General features: G+C 39.8%; 1 protein-coding gene across 1 annotated transcript in view; it reads right to left on the bottom strand.

Annotated features, from left to right (window-relative positions):
• The window catches only part of cryzl1 (crystallin, zeta (quinone reductase)-like 1), a 74,656-nt gene that overhangs the window by 22,693 nt on the left and 28,380 nt on the right, over positions 1 to 23,583 (bottom strand). Inside the window, exons 5-8 of the mRNA XM_059968897.1 lie at positions 9,187 to 9,231; positions 9,029 to 9,097; positions 4,504 to 4,637; positions 1,504 to 1,615 (exon numbers count right to left, since the gene is read on the bottom strand). Coding sequence (XP_059824880.1) covers positions 1,504 to 1,615; positions 4,504 to 4,637; positions 9,029 to 9,097; positions 9,187 to 9,231 — 360 coding nt within the window. The remainder of the gene's footprint in view (positions 1 to 1,503; positions 1,616 to 4,503; positions 4,638 to 9,028; positions 9,098 to 9,186; positions 9,232 to 23,583) is intronic.

Raw genomic sequence — 23,583 nt, forward strand, 5'->3', positions numbered from 1 at the left:
GTGCATGGAATGCGCTGCCAGGCATGGTGGTAGAGGCAAATAAATTAAAGAAACTTAAGAGACTCTTAACTAGACACATGGATGAAAGGGAAATGGAGGGCTATGTGGCAAGGATAGGTTACACTGATATTTAAGTTAAAGGGTTGGCACAAAGTTGTGGGCTGAAGGGCCTGTACTGTGTTGTATTGTTCTATGTTGTATGTTCTATAATTTGCACACAGCACAACGAGTATAGGAGTATAGCTCCAACAATAATTAAGCAGCTTGAAATGATCCTGTCAAATGTACTTTTTTGCCTCAAAACTGAAAATCATTTCTACTTTCTGTGAAGATTGAAAATCTTAAGTGGCTCACTTCAACCAATATATTTACATATTGATGATTGCTTCCAGTCTGGGATTGTCAATAGAGTTACAGAACACTACAGTGAGGAACCAAGTCCTTCAGCCCATCTGCTACATACCAAACCATTAATTTGCTTAGTCCCCTGTGGTGTACTTTTCTATCACTCTAACCCTAATCAGTAGAGTTCAGCAACACTATGAACACTCATTCACCTTGCACTAAAACCTTTTTTTCTTGATATTGTGTTCTTTCTTGAAAATATTGTGTATAATTCATATTTAGCTTTTTCATGTGGCTGCTTATCTTATGGTACGTGCCTGTAATGCTGTTACAAGTCATTTTTTTCCATTGTTCCTGTGCCTATGACAATGAACGACTTTGAATAGCCCAGTGAGAATTGGAGGTTTCTACTATATGGAATGAAGCACTGCCACTTGGGAGGGATTATGAGAAAACACACCTCCTGAGAAAAATCCATTGTATTGTTAGTAGCTTCAACAGCAGCAAGAAAGTTGAAGTACAAAACACTTGTATTTTACAGCATTTTGTTATGTTATAATCAGTGGCCATTTATTAGGTACACCTGCTCGTTAATGCAAATATCTAATCAACCAATGACAGTAACTCAAAGCATAAAAACATACAGACATGGTCAAAAGCTTTAGTTGTTGTTCAGACCAAACACCAGAACAGGGAAGAAATGTGATCTAAGTGGCTTTGACCGTGGAATGATAGTTGGTGCCAGAAAGGGTGGTTTAAGCATCTCATAAACTGCTAATCCTGGGATCTTCATGCACAACAGTCTCTAGAGTTTAAAGATAATGGTGTGAAAAACAAAAACATCCAGTTCTGTGGGTGAAAACATCTTGATAGTGAAAGATGTTAGAGGAGAATGGCCAAACTGATTCAAGCTGACAGGAAGGTGACTAACTCAAATAACCACATGTTACACAGTCATTTGCAGAAGAGCATCTCTGAATGCACAACATGTCGAATCTTGAAGTAGATGGGCTACAGCAACAGGCAACCACACTGGGTTCCACTCCTGTACCTAATAATGTGGCCACTGTGTATACTAGCAAGTCAATTATATTTTTCTTAATGACAGCACGTAAAGTGTTTTCAATAGAAGGACACAAAAACCAAAACCCCACATACCAACTGTTGGCCTTAATCCTTCCAAATACTTTTTGTCCTCATTGCTGTGCACAGTAGAAATTAGTTTTGCACCTCTATGATGAGCCAATTGAATAACAATAGTGCCAAATGGCTGAAAAAGAGAAAGGCAGGACAGGTATTCAGTCAAATGAAATATTATTTATTAGTTATTAGTTACTACAATGCATGACATAAATTAAAGAGTCTATTTCTATTTCTTATAGTAACTTAATAGCATTTTTTACTGCTGCCACAAAACAGCACATTTCACAACATGTCAGTGATAATTAACACAATTCTGATTCTGATATCCTGTAATTTCAAGAAAGTAGCTAGCGATAACCTTATAGATTAAGGCAAACATGTTATTGCTACCATTCATATAGAAATAAACATAGATGGGGTTATTTAAATCTTATTTGGCATCAAGCAGCTCTAAACAGAAAACTAATACTGAAGAGACCTAGGTATTTAATTAAATGTATCTCTATCCACAATTACTAGGCTCATTATGCCATTATGGAGTTGGAGATAATAATTATTTCATTTGACTGCAAAACCAGATTAGCAGTTCCCCGAGACTCTAGTAACTACATCAATGTGCCAATAATAACAACTAAGGCCGATGTTCTTCAATTGTCAGTTCATGACCAGCGTGCTAACTATTGCCTGTTTTGCACAAAAAGCTGTATTGTGCTTCAGGCATTATAATCAAGTTTACTAAATACTAAGCAGAGTTTAATGCAGAGTCCTATTAATTGCTGGTGTTGGATTTTTTTCCCTTTTTCATAGCAGTAGTAAAAGGCAAATCACGGTCTTTGTTATCCTCTCACAAGCGAATAACAAACTTGGAATGTTCAGTGCTCCAGTTCTTTGGACTTGTTACAGCATAAATTAAAAGGTTTTCAGCAGGAGGTTTAAATGAAGGATTTCTTAGACTTGTGAGAATACTGTGTTTTATAAAACAAAATTGATGACGCTGGCTGCACAGTTAGCACATACCTGTCAACTGGTTGGAAGAAAATGAATCTCAGGGTAATACATGGTGACACATACATCCTTTCATAATAAACTTACTTTAAACATTCCTGCTCAAAAGAAAGCACTTCTGATAAACCCAAAAATCTGAAATTTCAAATTCAACTCTAATTTATGCAAAGGAGCTCTGCTTCCTAAACCAGTGGACTGGTCTGGCAAAGTTTACATCAGCGAAATTCACCATTTATCTTGTCACTTTTTAAGCAAGTCTCACTTCATCATGTCCTGGAATTTGCTGGTTAATTCTACAGGCACAGCAGCTGATGCTGTTATTCTGAGCTTCCTGGACCCAAGTTCAATCTTGATCTCAGTTATTGTCTACACATAGTCTCTATAACAGCATGGGCTTTCTCTGGTTGCCCTCTACCTCACCTAGATGTAGAGGTGGCTAATAGGCTGCTGTAAATTATCCCCCAGTTTAGATCAATGGTAAAAAGAGTAGATTGGCATGTGTGTTATTATCAAAGTACATGTGTTGTAAAGTGAACAAAGTCACCACAGAAACTCTGAAACTAGTGGATACAGAAGTGTTTTATTCAGCAAAATGAGACACTCTTGGAGGAAGAGGCCTGTTTGATCCAATATTACATGACATTTTATCTGCAATGCCTCCTTTTCACATCTTCTTTATACCTGCATTCCAGACACTCAAAATGAATATTAAGTAGCATGGTCTGGATTTCAACCAACAGCTCCAGTAAACTATTGTCCAGAGCTACATTTTAAATTTAAGCTAAAAATCCGCATTCAGGTCTAAAGATTGGTTGCTGAAATTAATATTTTACTACATAACCTAACTCCAGAATACACCCTAACACATACATGTCTCTATATATTACTGAGATTCATTTAATTTTTTGCACACATTCACAGAAAGTGCCAGAGAGATGGGAAAATTAAACTAATGACTAATGGAACTGCATCCCTGGGAGCTGCCTTAGATTTAAAGGAACCAAATGTACTTTTTCCTTCAAGGCTAGAATTTACATGATTAAATATTCAAACATCTTTTGAGTAATCTGTTGGACAACTTGCACAGATTCAGCAACATACTTCAGTGTAAATTGTAAATCAATAACATGTCAAAACAGGCAGTCCACACAATCCTGATAAAAACTCAAAGCAGTAATTATTTAAAAATAAAGAAACTAAAAGAATCAGATACTAAATGGTGACAAATTTGTAGGTGTAAGAATTATTCTCAATAACAATGGATATTAAACTTAAGACTGTTCATTTTTTTTAATGGGTGAAAATGTTTAATATTTGAATGCATTCTGCTCTTTGTTTTAGAGGGCTCCATTGCAGAGTCAATCATAACATTATTACCAGAATTAGCAATCAGGCAAGAAAACATGACTTGTGCTGCGTCACAGAATTATGACTCATACCGCATGAATAAGCAATCTTCAGGATAACTTCAATGTCAATGGAAGCAAAATGTATCAAAAACTGTTACCAAAGGATGAAATGTTCCAGTACGATGTGAAACTATCAACACTGTTTAACAATATAGAAAGAAAATGGAGACACAAAGGAAAAAAATGGTAGAGGACAATTTTTTGTTAAAAACAAGAAGATTTATTAAAGAAAATAATATACTTTTTAAACTAATAAAGTGGTTTTAATAATAAGATCATTCAATGAAAAGATCAAAATAACACAAACATTTCTAAGTTTTGCTTAAGTGATGCAGAACATTCACAACCAACCTAAGAAAAAAATTGTAAAAATCATATCATATTGCTTTTTAACCAAAAGGTTAAAATATTCAAAAAAAGAGAAAAGCTTTACTTTATCTTCCACTGTCAAAGAACAGGTCAGAATAATAATCCTGATCTGAACTTCCAAGAGCTACATGACACAAACAGAAAACAGCTTTCCTCTTACTGTTCTTTTCTCTTAATTGGTAATGATGCACAAAATCATACACCTTAGCTGGTCAGTTTTTGTTGTACTTACATTTGCTCCGTCCATTACTAGAACCGTTGTTTCAGCACTAACATGGGAGAGTGTATGCAGAGCCATATATGCACGTAATCCATCACGAATAGTCCCTGCAGCATCCACCCAGCTCACATTTTCTGGTTTAGGTACTGTATTTGAGAATAAATATGTTACAAGAAAACAAGTGTAAAAGTATAAAAATTTTAGCCATTTCCTTTTCTCCACATTTTCAATAACATATTAACTTCAGAAACAAGACAGAAACTAAAGCAGTTAACTAGTAGGTTCCTTGTGCTGAAAACATGTACCGTCAGCCTCAAGGACAACTTCTATCCCATTGTTATCTGTCTCTTGAACAGACCTCTTAAACAATATAATGGCCTTCTAGCTTCACAATCTACCTTATTATGATCTTGCACTTTATCATTTACCTGCACTACACTTTCTCTGAAGCATTTACACTTTATTTTGCATTGTTATTGTTTTATTCTAGCTTAATGCCTTATTCTTGCTTTATGCACTAACAATACACTGTGCAATGATTTTATCTGTATAAACAGTAAGCAATACAAGCTTTTCACTTTATTACATTACAGTTGACAACAATAAGCCAATACCAATAAAATTTAAAATTCCTCACAAACTATGTATTGAATCCTGTGAAAGGGCACCAGAATGATGAACTGTATAGACATGGAGAGGAAAGAAAGAATACTCAATATCAGAGGTTTCCAAACTTTTTTGGGTTTCTGTCCCTTTGGCTCACAGACCACATCCCTAGTGCCCCCTCTTCCTTTTTGGCCATTACATAAAAACTATAAAGAATTTTGATTTTTTGATGAACTGTGAAAGAAAATAGGAACTGCAAATTCAAAGCAGTGACAAATAATTGCAAAAGTTATTCATGTCTATTTAAAGCTACAAATGAAATGATTTCTTTGTTTAATTACAGTGAAAACAATTTTCATCAACAATTTTAGACCTCATATTAGTGGTGCAACTATTCAGTATTTCATTGCATTTTCACCTTTCAATGAGATACAGCTTCTCAACATTATTCTGAATGTTACTCAGGAGTCTCAAATCCCCATGTTCAGTAATCTGCAGTCTGTTTCATTGCAATAAAACAGCACTTCACTAACTATGAGGTTGGAAAGGCAATAAAGAACATCTTGACTTTTCTCCACGGTGCAGGATAGCGTTCAGAGATTTCTTTCTGCAAAAGTCTTGATATGATATTTTGAACCTCAGGTTCAGCTCAAAGTCATTTTGTAGCGATATTAGGTCTTCCTCCATTCTTCCTGTTAATTCCTTGTTATAAATGTTCAGGGATAAATTTATTAACCAATTCAGAACTTGGATCAAGAGAAAATCCTATAGTTTCTCTGATATGACTTTATGCGACACACTCACCCAGGTAGGCACAGTATACTTAAAGATAATCATCTGGTATTCTTCCTGTTCCAACTCAGAGTAGCTCAGAAATTGGAAAAGGTGATGATTCTAAGTTTGCACTTAAATAGTGTTAATTTGGGCAGAAATGTGGAGAAAACTGACCTGACTTTGATAAAATTCTTTCCAATTGAAGATTGATTTCATTAAACTTTCCAAATAATTCTGACAAATAAGCAATATCATGCCTAATACTCGAGTTGATTACTGAACGAAGCATTTGAGTCTTCAAAGAATTTTATCACAGTTTCAAAAGGGTCATAAACGCGTCTCATGCAGTTTCCTCCTGAGAGCCATTTGACTGCTGTGTGCAACAAGAAGCATTCAAACTGTTCATTATTCTCAATACAAAGCTCTTGAAATGGTCAAGAATTGAGAGCATGGGACTTGATTTTATTTACCACTGTGATAACAGTATTTATTGATTTGTCCAGCTGATCACGAGTGTCAAGATATTGATTTGTGTCAAGATATTGTCCGTAAATTACACAATGAATGGTAAATATGTTAGATATAGCTCTTTTTTCAAGAATGGAATAATCCCACAGTGTGTTCTGTCATTGATGGTACCATATGTGTTATATAAGCAAGTATGTTGGTGAATGGAATGTCCTTTCCTTTGAAAAATTGCTCAGTAATCTGAAATACTGAGACCCCTTCGTATCTGTTTCTAGTCCCCTTGCAAATAACAGCTCTTAAACCATGCTTTCATCTTCTATGAAGCGAACATAACCAAGAAGCAAAGATTCGTTGCCTGGCAAAGTTATCTCCATACATCAACGATTTATCAGTTGAGTCGTGGGTTCGAGAAATGCAGTCATGACCATTCAAAAGGGAAGATTCTGAACTTTACTCCATTGAACTCCATACCCTAGTTTACAAGAATTGTGATTAGAGTTTGGGGAATCATACTAGCTAATGCTGTACTTCGATGCTGATTGGCAATAATGTGCGGGATGGGCCCAGAAATAACAATTTCTTCAATCCAGATTTCTCATGATACAAAAGTGTCACATTGCTTTTCAACAACTATAATGTGCTTCGAGCAAAGTCTAAGAGAATGGTAGGTTAACAAGAGATGAGGTGATTACATCATCATTGTAATCAATTATGAGCCACTGAGGATCAAATGCTTATAATAAGGAATCTATTTTTAAAATTAAGCCTGTAATCCCTTAGCTGCCCCCTTGCTGCTGCGCCCTCCTCCACTGCCCCCTTTATTTTTTAAACGCTTCGTTAGAAATGCCCACCACCCCCACCCCCCACCAGGGTGATATCACCCATTTTGAGAACCACTGCTCCACATAAACTTGAAAATAATTTTAAATACAACTTATTAATAAAAGCACTTTTAGATAACAGAAAAATAGATCACTCAGAAGCATAAATGAAACAATCAAAAAATATAGGGAGGTGCTCTAACCAGCATTTTAAAAGATGTATCATGGGTTAAATAGTTAAAAGTGAACAATTAGCTACCAAAGCATGCAATAAAAGGAACTGATTTATCACAATGCTGATCACCCGCTCCATTCAACTTGTCACAATTTCCACAGCAACAGCCAATCACTGCAGGACCTCTGCGTATTGTCTTGCAATCACGGTAATCCAACCAGAAAATGTGCAATCGCAAACACACTCACACTATGCAATTAACTTTGTGCTTGATGGCTTTAATTTAATTAGGAATACTATAGATGTACTGATGGATTGCAGCTGCTGAGGTGAAGCCCAGATACTGAAAGAATGAATACATTCACTTGTTCCCTTATTTGGTGATATACTGTAAGTTAGACAGAAACAGCTTTGAGGACATTCTTGTTTTCTAAAGCATCTGAACATTATAAAATGTGGGATACTTCTTTTCCACAAATAATTTCCTTATTTATTTCATTAAACACCAGTCAAAGCAACTCATAAGCCAGATTTTTTAGCATTACTTGCAGCTGAACAAATATTTCAGAAGTCCTTTTATGTTCAGGTAACAATATGCTTTGGCATTCTACTTTGAAAGTTTTTCTATTTTTTTCTAATTGTGACAGTTAAGTTAAAGGTAATCTTGATTATTTACATCTCCTATCCTCATTTTTCTGGTCTTCTCCTGCACGTCTCCCCCTCAGGTGAGATCTTTCCTAACTACTCAATTTCCCACTGTTGGCTACGATACATGGTTAGTCACCACAGAATTATTTTTCCAATTGTTCATTTACAATTATGAATTAGCCAGTTCTGTTACAAGATCATTAATTTGATACACGTGCAGAAACTGTAAACTATTACTCTATACTGATTAACTATTTCACTATATAACTGTTCTACCTTCAAAACAAATGACAAAAAGTTCATCTTTATGTCCCTAAAGTTATTGCAATAACATGATTTTTCATCATTTCAGTAAAGATTTTTTTAAGTTCACACAAAAACTGCAAGTGCCAGAAATAATTACTGACAGAAAATCATTTACTTAATAGTCACACACCTTTCGAAATTTGGTTTTAATAGAATGACTAAAATTTAGTTTAATCATGAAAGTGTAGAGGAATGTATATAAAAGCAATGCCCTCAGAACAGAATTGTTGTAACTGAGTTCCCACTCAAAATTCAATGCAGATAACCTGTTAGGAAGCAAAAGTTGAAAATTCCATAGTACTGAATGGGCCAGGAACATACCAAGAAATAAGATTTCCACTCCAGCACACAAGTACATTTAAACATAAACCATGAAAATATTAGGATACACACGTCACTAAAATTCAGGTAATTCCAAAAGTAGCTCAAAGATATGCACTTAAGAAACCATATCCAACCTACTGATTCCAAACAATATTTCTGTTAATTAGAACCTAAACATGATACACAAAATGTTAAATCAAACACATAAGTAACTTTGTACATTTAAAACACGAACATTGACAGGTTAGATTACTGACTTAGTGTTTTATTATTTTACTGCAAGCTATTTCTTCTCTGTAGTTAATATCCTTGCCTTCTTAGTGAATGAGAACAAAATTAATATCCCTTACTTTATTAACATCTATGAAGAAAGACAAACAGGAAACAAAATCATAATTTATCACTGTAAACATACCAAGACTATGCTCATGAATCAACAATGTATCCGAGAACCCAGACTCTGTGCAATCCAAGGGAAGAATACCTGAGGAATCGAACAGCATGATGCCATATATTAGCATTGCACGTAAAGCAGCATTTACAGAAAGATCTGTCACATTATTATTTACTTACCAACCACTTCATCATTTGGCTTAAAGAAACTCACTTTTGGTCCAACTGAAAATAAGATACAAGAATATTATAAAATTCAAACAAATAGAAGACATTATTGGTCATTTAAAAGATAGAGATAGACTTCAGAAGGCATTGGACAAAGTGCCAATTGAGAGCTGCTTAACAAGTTAAGAGCCCGTGGTATTACAGGAAAGATACTAGCATGGATAAAGGAGTGGCTGATTGGTAGGAGGCAAAGAGTGGGAATAAAGGGAGTCTTTTCTAGTTGGCTGCCAGTGACTAGGGGTGTTCCACAGGAGTATGTATTGTGACTGCATTTTTTTTAACATTATATGTCAATGACTTGGATGATGGAATTAATAGCTTTTTGGGCAAGTTTGCAGACGATACAAAGATAGGTAGAAAGGCAGGTAGTTTTGAGGAAGTGGAGAGGCTATAGAAAGACATAGACAGATTAGGAGAACAGGCAAAGAAATGGCTGACAGAATACAGTGTCACGAAGTGTACGGTTTGCTAGAAGAAATAAAAGCGTAGTTTATTTTCTAAATGGAAAGAAATTTCAAAAATCTGAGCTACAAAGGGACTTGGGAGTCCTCGTACAGGATTCCCTAAAGGTTAATTTCCAGGTTGAGTTGGTAGTGAGGAAGGCAAATGCAATGTTAGCATTTATTTCAAGACAACTAGAATATAAAAGCAAGGATGTAATTTTAAGGCTTTATAAAGCACTGGCAAGGCCTGACTTGAAGCATTGTAAACAGTTTTAGGCCCCTGAACTAAGGAAGCATGTAGTGACATTGGAGAGAGGCTTGTCATATGAGGAGCGTTTGATGGCTCAGGGTCTTTACTAACAACCGATTGACAGATGACACAATAGCCACAGCTCTACACACCATCCTTTCACATCTGGAAAAGAAGGACGCTTATGTGAGAATGCTGTTCCTGGGCTACAGTTCAGCATTCAACACTATAATTCCCTCCAGGCTCGACAAGAAGCTCAGACTTTGGCCTTCACCCTGCCTTATGCAGCTGGATCTTGACTTCCTGTCAGATCATTGGCAGGTGGTAAGAGGGGGACCCTCACCTCTGCCCCTCTGACCCTCAACACAGGTGCCCCTCAGGGCTGTGTCCCAAGCCTTTACTCTCTGTATACCCATGACTGTGTCACCACCCACAGCTCCAATCTGCTAATTAAATTTGCTGATGACAATACACTGATTGGCCTAATCTCAGATAATAATGAGGCAGCCTGCAGAGAGGAAGTCATCTCCCTGACACAGTGGTGTCAAGAAAACAACCTCTCCCTCAATGTTGCAAAAACAAAGGAGCTGGTTGTGGACTACAGGAGGAATGGAGACAGGCTAATCCCTATTGAAGTAGACAGATGGGTGAAGGTCCAGAGAGGCAGGGAGAGCAGGCAGAGAGAGCAGAGCACCCCTGCGGCCATTCCCATTAACAATAAGTATACTGTACTGGATACTGTTGATGGGGATGACTTACCAGGAATGAGTTGTAGTGGTCCTGCCTCTGGCACAGAGGTTGAACCCTCAACTAGAAAGGGGAGGAGGGAAGAGAAGAGAGCGATAGTTTTAGGGGATTCTATAGTCAGGGGGGCAGATAGGAGATTTTGTGGGGCAGATCGGGAGTCTCGGATGGTATGTTGCCTCCCTGGTGCCAGGGTCCAGGACATCTCAGATCGGGTGCAGGCTATTCTTGAGAACGAGGGCATGAACCCAGATGTAGTGGTCCATGTAGGGACCAATGATGTAGGTAAGGTGAGTGAGGGGGTCCTGCTTAGAGAGTTCAGGGAGTTAGGAGTGAAGCTGAAAGGCAGGACCTCCAGGGTGACAATCTCGGGATTGCTACCTGTGCCACGTGTGAGTGAGGCGAAGAATAGAATGATTATGCACATTAATACGAGGCTGAGAGCATGGTGCAGGAAGGAAGGGTTCAGGTTTTTGGATAATTGGTCTTTGTTCCAGGGACATTGGGATCTGTTTTGAAGGGACGGTCCACATCTGAACTGGAGGGGTACTAACATTCTTGCAGGAATGTTTGCCAGTGCTGCTCAGGGGGGTTTAAACTAGATGTGCAGGGGGCAGGGATCCAGATTACGAGAGAAGATGATATGATGAAGGATAAGGGACAGGTGGGGAATACACGTTTCCCAAATATTAATTGTGTAAAGGAGAAAGGTGAGACAGAACATGTGTTGGAAAAGTTACATGTACAGAGGGTTGGTCAGAAGGAGCATGGGGTTAAATGTGTAGAAGGTTTGGGTGATCTTGAGAAGGTCATCAAAATTCAAGGTGCAATTAGCCCGATGGAAGTTCAAGGAGCTGGGTTAGGTTTAAGCAAAGAGAGGAGGAATGGGCTAAGAATTCTATACTTGAATGCGCGTAGTGTCAGAAATAAGACAGATGAGCTTGAAGCTCAGATGAAAATGGGGAACTACGATATTGTTGGGCTAACGGAGACATGGCTGCAAGGGGATCAGGCCTGGGAATTGAGTGTACCAGGGTATACGTGCTATCGTAGAGACAGAAATATGGGAAGAGGGGGTGGGGTGGCCCTCTTGGTGAGGAATGAGATTCAGTCCTTAGCAAGAGGTGACTTGGGAACAGGGGAAGTACAGTCTGTGTGGATTGAGCTGAGGAACAGTAAGGGTAAAAAGACCCTAATGGGTGTTGTGTACAGGCCCCCAAACAGTAGCATGGATATTGGGTACAAGTTGATTAGGGAGTTAACATTGGCATGTGCTAAAGGCAATGCAGTCGTTATGGGAGATTTCAACATGCAGGTGAACTGGGAGAATCAGGTAGGTGCTGGACCCCAGGATAGGGAGTTTGTGGAGTGTCTAAGGGATGTATTTTTGGAACAGCTTGTGCTTGAGCCAACCAGGAACGAGGCTATTTTGGACTTGGTGATGTGTAATGAACAGGAATTGATAAGTGATCTTGAAGTAAAGGAGCCATTAGCAAGTAGTGATCATAACATGATAAGTTTTTATCTACAATTTGAGAGGGATAGGGGCAGATCAGAGGTGTCAGTGTTGCAATTAAATAAAGGAGACTACGGAGCCATGAGGGAAGAGCTGGCCAAATTTAAATGGGCGGATGCCCTGGCAGGAAAGACAGTGGATCAGCAGTGGCAGATATTCTTGGGGATAATACAAAAGATGCAAAAGCAGTTCATTCCAATGAGATGGAAGGATTCAAAGAGGGGAAAGGGGCCACAGTGGTTGACAAATTGTATAGCATTAAAGAAAAAGAAGTATGACAGGGCTAAGATGAGTGGGAATACAGATGATTGGGAAAGTTTTAAGGAACAGCAGATCTTAACTAAAAAAGCAATACGGAGAGAAAAAAATCAGGTATGAGCTCAGTCTAGCCAGGAATATAAAAGGGGATAGCAAAAGCTTTTTTAGCTATGTGAAGAGAAAGAAGATAGTTAAGAACAATGTTGGCCCCTTGAAGAATTAATTGGGAGAAATTGTTATGGGAAACAGGGAAATGGCAACGGAATTTAATGCGTACTTTAGATCTGTCTTCACCAGGGAGGACACAAGCAATCTCCCAGATGTATGGATGGGCCAGGGTCATAAGATATCAGAGGAATTGAGACAGATTGACATTAGGAAAGAAACTGTGATGAGTAGACTGGTAGGACTGAAGGCTAATAAATCCCCGGGTCCAGATGGTCTGCATCCGAAGGTTCTAAAAGAGGTGGCTCAGGAAATTGCGGATGCATTGGTAATCATTTTCCAATGTTCCTTAGATTCAGGATCAGTTCCTGAAGTTTGGAGAGTGGCTAATGTTATCCCACTTTTCAAGAAGGGAGGGAAGGAGAAAACGGAGAACTATCGCCTAACGTTAGTTAGTTAGCCTAACGTCAGTCGTGGGGAAGATGCTTGAGTCCATTATTAAGGACGAAATAGTGGCACATCTTGATGGCAGTAATAGGATTAGGCCAAGCCAGCATGGATTTACCAAGGGCAAATCATGCTTGACTGAACTGTTGGAGTTTTTTGAGGGTGTAACAAGGATGTTAGACGAGGGTAAGCCAGTGGATGTTGTGTACCTAGATTTTCAGAAGGCATTCGATAAGGTGCCACATAGGAGATTGGTGAGTAAAATCAGAGCTCATGGCATTGGGGGCAGGGTTTCAACATGGATAGAAAACTGGTTGGCAGATAGAAAGCAAAGGGTAGCAGTGAATGGGTGTTTCTCGGACTGGCTGGAGGTGACTAGTGGGGTACCACAGGGCTCTGTATTGGGACCACAGCTCTTTACGATTTATGTCAACGATTTAGATAAGGGCATTGAAAACTATATCAGCAAGTTTGCTAACGATACTAAACTGGGTGGCAGTGTGACAAGCGAAGAGGACGTTAGGAGAATACAGGGAGACTTGGATAGGCTGGGTGAGTGGGCAGATACTTGGCAGATGTCATTCAATGTGAATAAATGTGAAGTTATCCACTTTGGAAGCAGGAACAAGAGGGCAGAGTATTGTCTGAACGGTGTAGAGTTAGGTAAGGGAGAAATGCAAAGAGACCTAGGAGTCCTAGTTCATCAGTCAATGAAGGTGAATGAGCAAGTGCAACAGGCAGTGAAGAGGGCAAATGGAATGTTGGCCTTTATTACAAGGGAAATTGAGTACAAGAGCAAGGATGTCCTTTTGCATTTGTACAGGGCCCTGATGAGACCACACCTGGCATATTGTGTACAGTTTTGGTCTCCAGGTTTAAGGAAGGACATTCTGGCAATTGAGGAAGTGCAGTGTAGATTCACTAGGTTGATTCCTGGGATGGCAGGGCTGTCTTACGCAGAGAGATTGGAGAGATTTGGCTTGTACACACTGGAATTGAGGAGATTGAGAGGGGATCTGATTGAAACGTTTAAGATAATTAAAGGATTTGATAGGATTGAGGCAGTAACTATGTTCCAGATGTTGGGAGAGTCCAGTACCAGAGGGCATGGATTGAGAATAAGAGGTCAGTTATTTAAAACAGAGTTGAGGAAGAACTTCTTCTCCCAGAGAGTTGTGGAGGTGTGGAATGCACTGCCTCGGAAGACGGTGGAGGCCAATTCTCTGGATGCTTTCAAGAAGGAGCTAGATAGATATCTGATGAATAAGGGAATCAAGGGATATGGGGACAAGGCAGGGACTGGGTATTGATAGTGAATGATCAGCCATGATCTCAGAATGGCGGTGCAGACTCGAGGGGCCGAATGGTCTACTTCTGCACCTATTGTCTATCAATGGATCTGGGGTTGAGCAGGTGAACAGCTTTAAGTTCCTCAGCATACACAATACCAAGGATCTCATGTAGTCTGTACACACTGGCTGTGTGGTGAAAAAAGCACAACAACACGGCTGAATAAGTTTGGTATGGGCCCCCAAATCCTAAGAACTTCCTACAGGGCCATAACTGAGAGCATTCTGACTGGCTGCATCACTGCCTGGTATGGGAACTGTACTTCCCTCAATCACAGGACTCTGCACAGAGTGGTGTGGCCAGCCCAGCACATTTGTAGATGTGAACTTCCCACTATTTAGGACATTTACAAGGACAGGTGTGTAAAAAGGGCCCAAAGGATCATTGGGGTCCCAAGTCACCCGAACCACAAACTGTTCTAGCTGCTACCATCTGGGAAGCAGTACCATAGCATAAAAGCCAGGACCAAAAGGCTTTGGGACAGCTTCTTCCACCAGGCCATCAGACTGCTTAACTAATGCTACACAGCTATATTTGTATGTTATATTGACTGTCCTGTTGTACATACTACTTATTATAACTTACTATAAATTGCACATTCAGATGGAGACGTAGCGTAAAGATCTTTAGTCCTCATGTATATGATGTAAGTAATAAAGTCAACTCAATTCAATACAGAAGAATGAGGGGTGACCTAACTGAAACCTATCAAACATTAAAAGGCCTCGATAGAGTGGATGTGGAGATGATGTTTCCTGTGATGGCGGAGGGGGGGGGGGGGGGAGTGTAGGACTAGAGGACACAGCCTCAGAATAGAGGGGCATCCTTTCAGAATAGAGATGTGGAGGAATTTTTTTAGCCAGCGACTGGTGAATCTGTGGAATACATTGTCACAGGATGCTGTGGAGGTCAAAATCTTTGGGTATATTTAAGACAGAGGTTGACAGATTCTTAATTCATCAGAGCATGAAGGGATATGGGGAGGAGACAGGAGATTGGGGCTGAGAGAGAAATGGATCAGCCATGATGAAATCGTGGACCAGACTCGATAGGCAACTGGCCTAATTCCGCTCCTATATTTTTTAGGCTTTGTAAAATATTTGTCCCATGTACATCAAAACAATGAAACAGACTGAAATGCATTGTTTGTGTCAATGACCAACACAATCTTCAAATATGCTGAAGGCAATGCTTCCAGTGCCAACATAGCATGCCCACAACTTACTCACCTCACCTGTACACCTTTGGAATGTGGGAGGAAACTGGAACTCCTGAAGGAAACTCATACAGACAGGGGGAGAACATAGAAACTCCTCACAGACAGGGGCAGGAATGGAACCCAGGTCTTCTAATCACTGGCATTGCAAAGCATGATGCCTTCAATTTGTAACACAGCACAGCAGGAACTTATTTGAAAACAAAACAGCCGAAAAGAACTGTCTTCCATCCTACCTACTACAAAAAGTTCAGTTTATTTACCCAGTTAAGTCATACAGCTGAAGAAATTGAGAGGTGACATATTAGAGGTATCTACAATAATGTGCAAAAATCTTTGGTACATATATATAGTTAGGGTGCCTAAGACTTTTGTACTGTACAGTATATTGAAAACAGGACCCCGGTGAAGGATTTTGTCAAATGCTGCCAAGAATCATCTGCAGCTCCTAATTCAGTAAGACAAAGGAGTAGGCGATGAACTTTAGGAAAACTAAGTCTGCATTGCTCCCTGTTATTGTTGATGGTGAGAACCCATAAATATCTGCGGGGTGCACCTGGATGCCAGACTTGAGTGGAGAACCAACACAGAGGCTGTGTACAAGGACAGAATCGCCTCTACCTCCTGAGGAGATTGAGATCCTTTGGAGTATGCAGGCCTCTCCTTCACATATTCTACCAGTCTGTTGTTGCCAGTACAATCTTCTATGCAGTGGTGTGTGGGGCAATGGCATCAACATGGGTGATGCCAACAGGCTCAATAAACTGATTAGAAAGGCTGGCTCTATTATAGGAGTCAAACTGGACACACTGGAGGCTGTAGTAGAACAAAGGACCTTACGGAAAATCCTGGCATTTCTGGAAAATGTTTCTCACCCTCTGCATGCCTTCTTGGGTGAATAGAGGAGGACTTTTAGTCATAGACTAAGACAACCGTGCTGCTGCAGAGTGCTATACGAGGTTATTTTTACCCTCGGCCATTAGGCTCTATAATGGATCAACCTATTGCTGGAGAAGTGATGATCCCCTTCTGTTAGGCTGTTTGAGGTAATGATTTAAAAAGGACAACATCTTCATGTTAAGGGTGGTGCATATATGGAATGACCTATCAGGAGTACTGGTTGAGGCAGGCACATCAGCGACATTTAAAAGACATCTACATAAGTACATGGATAGGAGAGGTCTGGAGGGCTATGGGCCAAATGCAGGAAGGTGGGCCCCAGCTCAATGTCAGCATGAACCAGCTGCATTCAAGGGCCTGTTTCCATGCTGTATGACTAGAATTCTACTCCTTTATATAGTTTTACATGACAATCATTCATGGAGAGTTGAGGGGAAATAGAACCTTATCACTGTAACTTGAAAATAGGAATTCAGATTAACAAAAACCTCTAAGTGTAAAACATGTTATTGATTAAAGAAAAGAAACATCACTATGACATGCAACACATACACAAAATGCTTAAGGAATTCAGCAGGTCAAGCAGCATGCATGGAAATGAATGAACAGTCAGTGTTTTAGGCTGAGACTGGATGTAAACTTTCAGCCTTTTAGAAGTAAAAGTGAAATGCTGTGCATTGTGGAGACAGCAAATGATCTTTCAACCGAAAGGGGGATAGTTAGAGATGAAAGTTTTTAAAATGCAGCAAAAAAAATGGGTGGCAATACAGAGCAAGAAAGAAGGCCTGTGATAAAATGGAAGGCAGAAAACATTAACAAAGAGAACAGGTGACATTGCTAAGTGAAAAGTGGTGGTTTTAGAGAACAAAAAGGTAGTTTGAAGAAGACAGCAGAGCAATAATGTAAAATTACCAGGGTCATGTGGGATGACTGCTGGAAATCTGAATGAAAATGTCAAGAACGCCAATTATATGTAATTGCTGACTTCAAATACATGTAATGTGCCTATTTGGAACTCAATGTGCTGTTTCTCAAATTACGTTAAGCTTTGTTGAGACAGTATAGGAGGCTGAAAGCACGAGTCAAAATGGGAATAACATTACAATGAAAGTGGCAGGTGGCTAGAAGATCAGGGCTTACACTTGCAGAGTGAACAGTGGGGTACTCAAAAGCAGTTACTCAGTTGTGTCCATTCATATCAATGGAGAAGGTACATTGTGAGCAGCAAGTACACGACACAAAACTGAAAGCGGCAAATAGGATAGGAAGTGAAGACAAAGAGAATTCTATCCAACGAGAGCAGTGAAAGCAGAAATATGGAGAGTCAAGTGTTACTTTTGCTGAGCTTGCCAATGTAATATAGAAGGGTGCTGAGAGAGTGGAACAAGTTGCCAGCAGAAGTGATGGATGTGGGTTCAAGTTCAACATTTAAGAGAAACTTAGATATGTACATGGTTGGAAGGAATAAGAATGGCTATGGTCCAGCTGCAGATCAATGGTACAGCAGAATAACAGTTGGACATGAACTTGATGGGCTGAAAGGCATGTTTTGGTGCTCTATGACTTTGAAGTTCATGTCTTCAGAACAGATGTGGGAATGGAATGTTTACAGGTGTTGGTGGGAAGGGAAAAAGTTATGGCATTTGTGGGAATCTGTAGACTTGTAATGGACAATGATTGCTCGCCTATTCAGAATATCGACGAGGAATCAGAAATGGATGAGATGAAGGGAAGAATCTGACAGAAATTATAATCGATTTTTATTTCTGATGTCCTTGAATAGTTTGTCCTTTTGTGAGTCTTTGTGCTCCATATTGTACTTAATTATATAGTGAAAACAAGAGTTGAAAACGAAGGTCTAAATTCACATTTATTATCAAAGTATGGATACATAATACAACCTTGAGATTCCTCTCCTAACAGGCAGCCAAGAAACAAAGTAATCAAAAAGAACCCATTAAAAAAAAGACCATCAAACACCCAATGTGCAGAGAGAAAAAAAACAAATCATGCCAGCAATAACCATAAGCAAACAGTGTTCTGAACTGAAGTCCACAAAGGGAGTCCAATACGTAGAGCTCAACACAGAACCAAGCAAATATTGCGGAGCACTGAGCTGAACTGGCCCATCCCACGACTCGGGCCTGACACCCAGACCTTTTCAATCTGGCCCAGCGCCTAAATCAATGTCCAAACATCAGGCTCAATCACCTTGATACATTCCAGGGCCTGGACTGCCTTGATTAGGTCTGTTCCTGACCTTTCCAATTTGGCATGGTGCTTAAACCTTCGTCCAAACATCGGCTTCAGTCGCCTCGATACACTCTGGTGTCTGGACTCCGATGACTCAATTCAGACTGTACCTGACCTTTCTGATTCAGCACTGTGCTTAAGTCAATCGACTCTCGGGTTTTTCTCTCTCTCTCTCAGCGAAGAGCCCATTGCCGCACTGAATTGCCTCAAAGTCCAAAGGGAAGTTACAGACTATTACTTGCAATGATAGTTTGCCAGAAAAAGTGTGATTAACAAGATATTCAGTTTTTTCCCCTTGTTTTGTTAGCCACCAGCCAGAAGGTGCTGAAATTTATAGAAACATAGAAAATAGGTGCAGGAGTAGGCCATTCGGCCTTTTGAGCCTGCACCGCTATACAGTATGATCATGGCTGATCATCCAACTCAAAACCCTGTACCTCCTTTCTCTCCATACCCCCGATCCCTTTAGCCACAAGGGCCATATCTAACTCCCTCTTAATTATAGCCAATGAACCAGCCTCAACTGTTTCCTGTGACAGAGAATTCCACAGATTCACCACTCTCTGTGTGAAGAAGTTTTTCCTCATCTCGGTCCTAAAAGGCTTCCCCTTTATCCTTAAACTATGACCCCTCGTTCTGGACTTCCCCAACATCGGAAACAATCTTCCTGCATCTAGCCTGTCCAATCTCTTTAGAATTTTATATGTTTCAATAAGATCCCACCTCAATCTTCTAAATTCCAGAGAGTATAAGCCTAGTCGATCCAGTCTTTCTTCATATGAAAGTCCTGCCATTCCAGGAATCAATTTGGTGAACCTTCTTTGTACTCCCTCTATGGCAAGAATGTTTTTCCTCAGATTAGGAGACCAAAACTGCACACAATACTCTAGGTGCAGTCTCACTGAGGCCTCGTACAACTGTAGTAGAACCTCCCTGCTCCTGTACTCAAATCCTTTTGCTATGAATGCCAACATACCATTTGCCTTTTTCACTGCCTGCTGTACCTGCATGCCCACTTTCAATGACTGGTGTACAATGACACCCAGGTCTCGTTGCACCTCCCCTTTTCCTAATCGGCCACCATTCAGATAATAATCTGTTTTCCTGTTCTTGCAACCAAAGTGGATAACCTCACATTTATCCACTTTAAATTGCATCTGCCATGAATTTGCCCACTCACCTAACCTATCCAAGTCACCCTGCATCCTCTTAGTATCCTCTTCACAGCTAACACCACCGCCCAGCTTCGTGTCATCCGTAAACTTGGAGATGCTGCATTTAATTCCCTCTTCTAATTCATTAATATATATTGTAAACAACTGGGGTCCCAGCACTGAGCCATTCTGAAAAGGTCCCGTTTACTCCCACTCTTTGCTTCCTCTCTGCCAACCAATTCTCTGTCCACATCAATACCATGTGCTTTAAGTTCGCACACTAATCTCCTGTGTGGGACCTTGTCAAAAGCCTTTTGAAAATCCAAATATACTACATCCACTAGTTCTCCCCATCCACTCTACATCTTCAAAAAATTCTATAAGATTCATCAAACATGATTTTCCTTTCACAAATCCATGCTGACTTTGTCTGATGATTTCACCGCTTTCCAAATGTGCTGATATCACATCTTTGATAACCGACTCTAACATTTTCCCCACCACCGATGTCAGGCTAACTGGTCTATAATTCCCGGGTTTTTCTCTCCCTCCTTTTTTAAAAAGTGGGGTTACATTAGCCACCCTCCAATCCTCAGGAACTAATCCAGAATCTAAGGAGTTTTGAAAAATTATCACTAATGCATCCACTATTTCTTGGGCTACTTCCTTAAGCACTCTGGGATGCAGACCATCTGGCCCTGGGGATTTACCTGCATTTAATCCCTTCAATTTACCTAACACCACTTCCCTACTAGCATGTATTTCCCTCAGTTCTTCTATCTCACTGGACCTTCGGTCCCCTACTATTTCCGGAAGATTATTTATGTCCTCCTTAGTGAAGATGGAACCAAAGTAGTTATTCAATTGGTCTGCCATGTCCTTGTTCCCCATGATCAAGTCACCTGTTTCTGACTGTAAGGACCTACATTTGTCTTAACCAATCTTTTTCTTTTCACATATCTATAAAAGCTTTTACAGTCAATTTTTATGTCCCCTGCTAGCTTTCTCTCATAATCTTTTTTCCCTTTCCTAATTAAGCCCTTTGTCCTCCTCTGCTGGACTCTGAATTTCTCCCAGTCCTCAGGTGTACCGCTTTTTCTGGCTAATTTGTATGTTTCTTCTTTGGACTTGATACTATCTCTAATTTCCCTTGTCAGTCACGGGTGCACTACCTTCCCTGGTTTATTCATTTGCCAAACTGGGATGAACAATTGTTGTAGTTCATCTATGTGATCTTTAAATGCTTGCCATTGCATATCCACCGTCAACCCTTTAAGTATCATTTGCCAGTCTATCTTAGCTAATTCATGTCTCATACCTTCAAAGTTACCCTTTCTTTAAGTTCAGAACCTTTGTTTCTGAATTAACTATGTCACTCTCCATCTTAATGAAGAATTCCACCATATTCATCAGCGCCATCTTCAACTGGAAGTTGTCATTGGCCATTCTACATTTTTATAAGGCCAGAAAGTGAGTTGATGACAAAGTGGGTGTGGAAAAGCAAGGCGAGGCAGGGCAGAGAGAGAAGGAAGGAAGAGGGTTGAAGTAGCTGAGAACAAAGCAACAGGGGAAGGTAGGCTCCAAGACTTTATGATGAACGTACATCTACTTTCAACATGGAATAATATTGTACAGCAAGGAATCATTATTAATTTTTGAAGCAGCCAGAGTAATGTTAAGTATCCCATCAGGCTCTGGGATGACACTCCTCTGGCTACAAGGAGGCTGGGAACTAAGGACAAAACAGCACAGAGAAGGAATATCACACGATTGAAACCTAGTCAGTACCAACCTGAGAGCACATCTGTGACCACTTGGCATCCTACTGTGAGCTATCCCACTGGGGACCACCAGAGAACGGAAAAAGCAAATGGAACTGTTTGGCAACTGAAGTTTTGTGAAAGGGACTGTCTGACAAATTGCAAAAGCACAGGTATTGATAATTTCAAAACTGATGGTTGAGGTGATTGTGGAGTGATGCCAGCAAGGACTTGAAGATGTTCAAGACTGCCTTCCCCTGTGGCTTACTTATCATCTACTTCAACAACCTCCCACATCCTGACTCTTGCTTTTCCTCACTTTCAGGCCTTACAAAAATGTAGAATGGCCAATTAGACATGCTTTTTCAACTCCTGCTTCCAGTATATAACCAAGTACATACAGAGCACAAAGAGTCACAAAGGACAAAGAAACGTATAATCTTATGGATAACGATTGGAATGGCAGCAGTGGATATGGCAATGAAGAACTAAGTAATATTTGGAAGGTATGCAAAAAACTGGATGAAACAGTCTCTTATGAGATAACCAGGGACTCCAGTGACCAACCACTGAAGGAGGGACTCAGAAGAACTTACTAAGATTAAACCCTGGCCAGGTTCATCAAGTTTTCAACATTGGAAGTTGTGAAATTAAATGAAGAAGAGGTGCAACTGAAACAGTTAACATCTCATTTGAAAAGGGTAATGAAATTTTGAACTGTCTGAACTAATTGCAATTCATAAAATATCATTAATAGGCAAAGTCATTGGTGTGTATTCATGTTCTGCATTTAACTGGCAACATTTTTTTCTCCTAGCCCAGTAATGGTAAGACAATATTCCCCTATCACCAGTCTTAATGACTTTAGATAAGGTCCTGGAGCTGCACGTAACTCTCTTAATGAAGCCTTGAAAGTTCAAAGTAAATTTATTATCAAAGTACGTATATGTACCCATAAATATCCTTGGGATTTATTTTCTTGCAGGCATACTCAATAAATCCATAGAATAATAACCATAACCGAATCAATTATAGACCGCACTGCAGTGTAAAAGTCAGCAAACCATGCAAAGACCAAAAGAAATAAAGAATAATAATAACAATTAAATAAATCAGCAATAAATATCGAGAACATGAGATGAAGTGTCCTGGAAAACAAGTCTATAGGTAGTGGAGGTCCCCAATGATGGATGCTGCTTTCCTGCGACATCACTTCAAACAGATGTGCTCAATGGTGGAGAGGGCTTTACACTTGATGGACTGGGTCATATCCACTATGGTGATCCAGCCAGTCAATATACTCTCCACTTCTACGCATCTATAGAAATTTGTCAAAGTCTTAGATGTCATTCCAAATCTTTGCAAACTCTTAAGGAAATAATAACACAGAGGAATTTAAAGTTGCTGATCCACTCCACCTCTGATAAGGACTGGCTCATAGACCACAGGTTTTCTGAAGTCAATAATCAACTCCTTGGTCTTGCTAACATTGAGTTAGATAGAAGTTGTTGTTTTGGGACTTCTCAGCTAGATTTTCCATCTCCCTCCTATATGCGGATTCATCACCACCTTTGATTCAGCCTATGACAGTAGTGCCATCAGCAAACTTGAATATGGCATTGGAGCTATGTTTAGCCACACAGTCATAACTGTAAATCAAGCAGCTCAGGAAGCTAAGCACGCAGCCTTGAGGTGCATCTGTGCTGATGGAGATTGTGGAGATGTTATTGACAATCTAAACTGACTAGGTTCTGCAAGTGAGGAAATTGAGGATCCAAGTGCACATGAGATATTGAGGCCAATGCCTAGGAGCTTATTGATTAGTTTTGAGGGGATGATGATATTGAATGCTGAGCTGTTGTTGATAAAGAGCATCCTGATGTATGCATTTTT

The sequence above is a fragment of the Hypanus sabinus genome, chromosome 4, assembly GCF_030144855.1.
Source record: "Hypanus sabinus isolate sHypSab1 chromosome 4, sHypSab1.hap1, whole genome shotgun sequence".
In the NCBI taxonomy this organism is placed as follows: domain Eukaryota; kingdom Metazoa; phylum Chordata; class Chondrichthyes; order Myliobatiformes; family Dasyatidae; genus Hypanus; species Hypanus sabinus.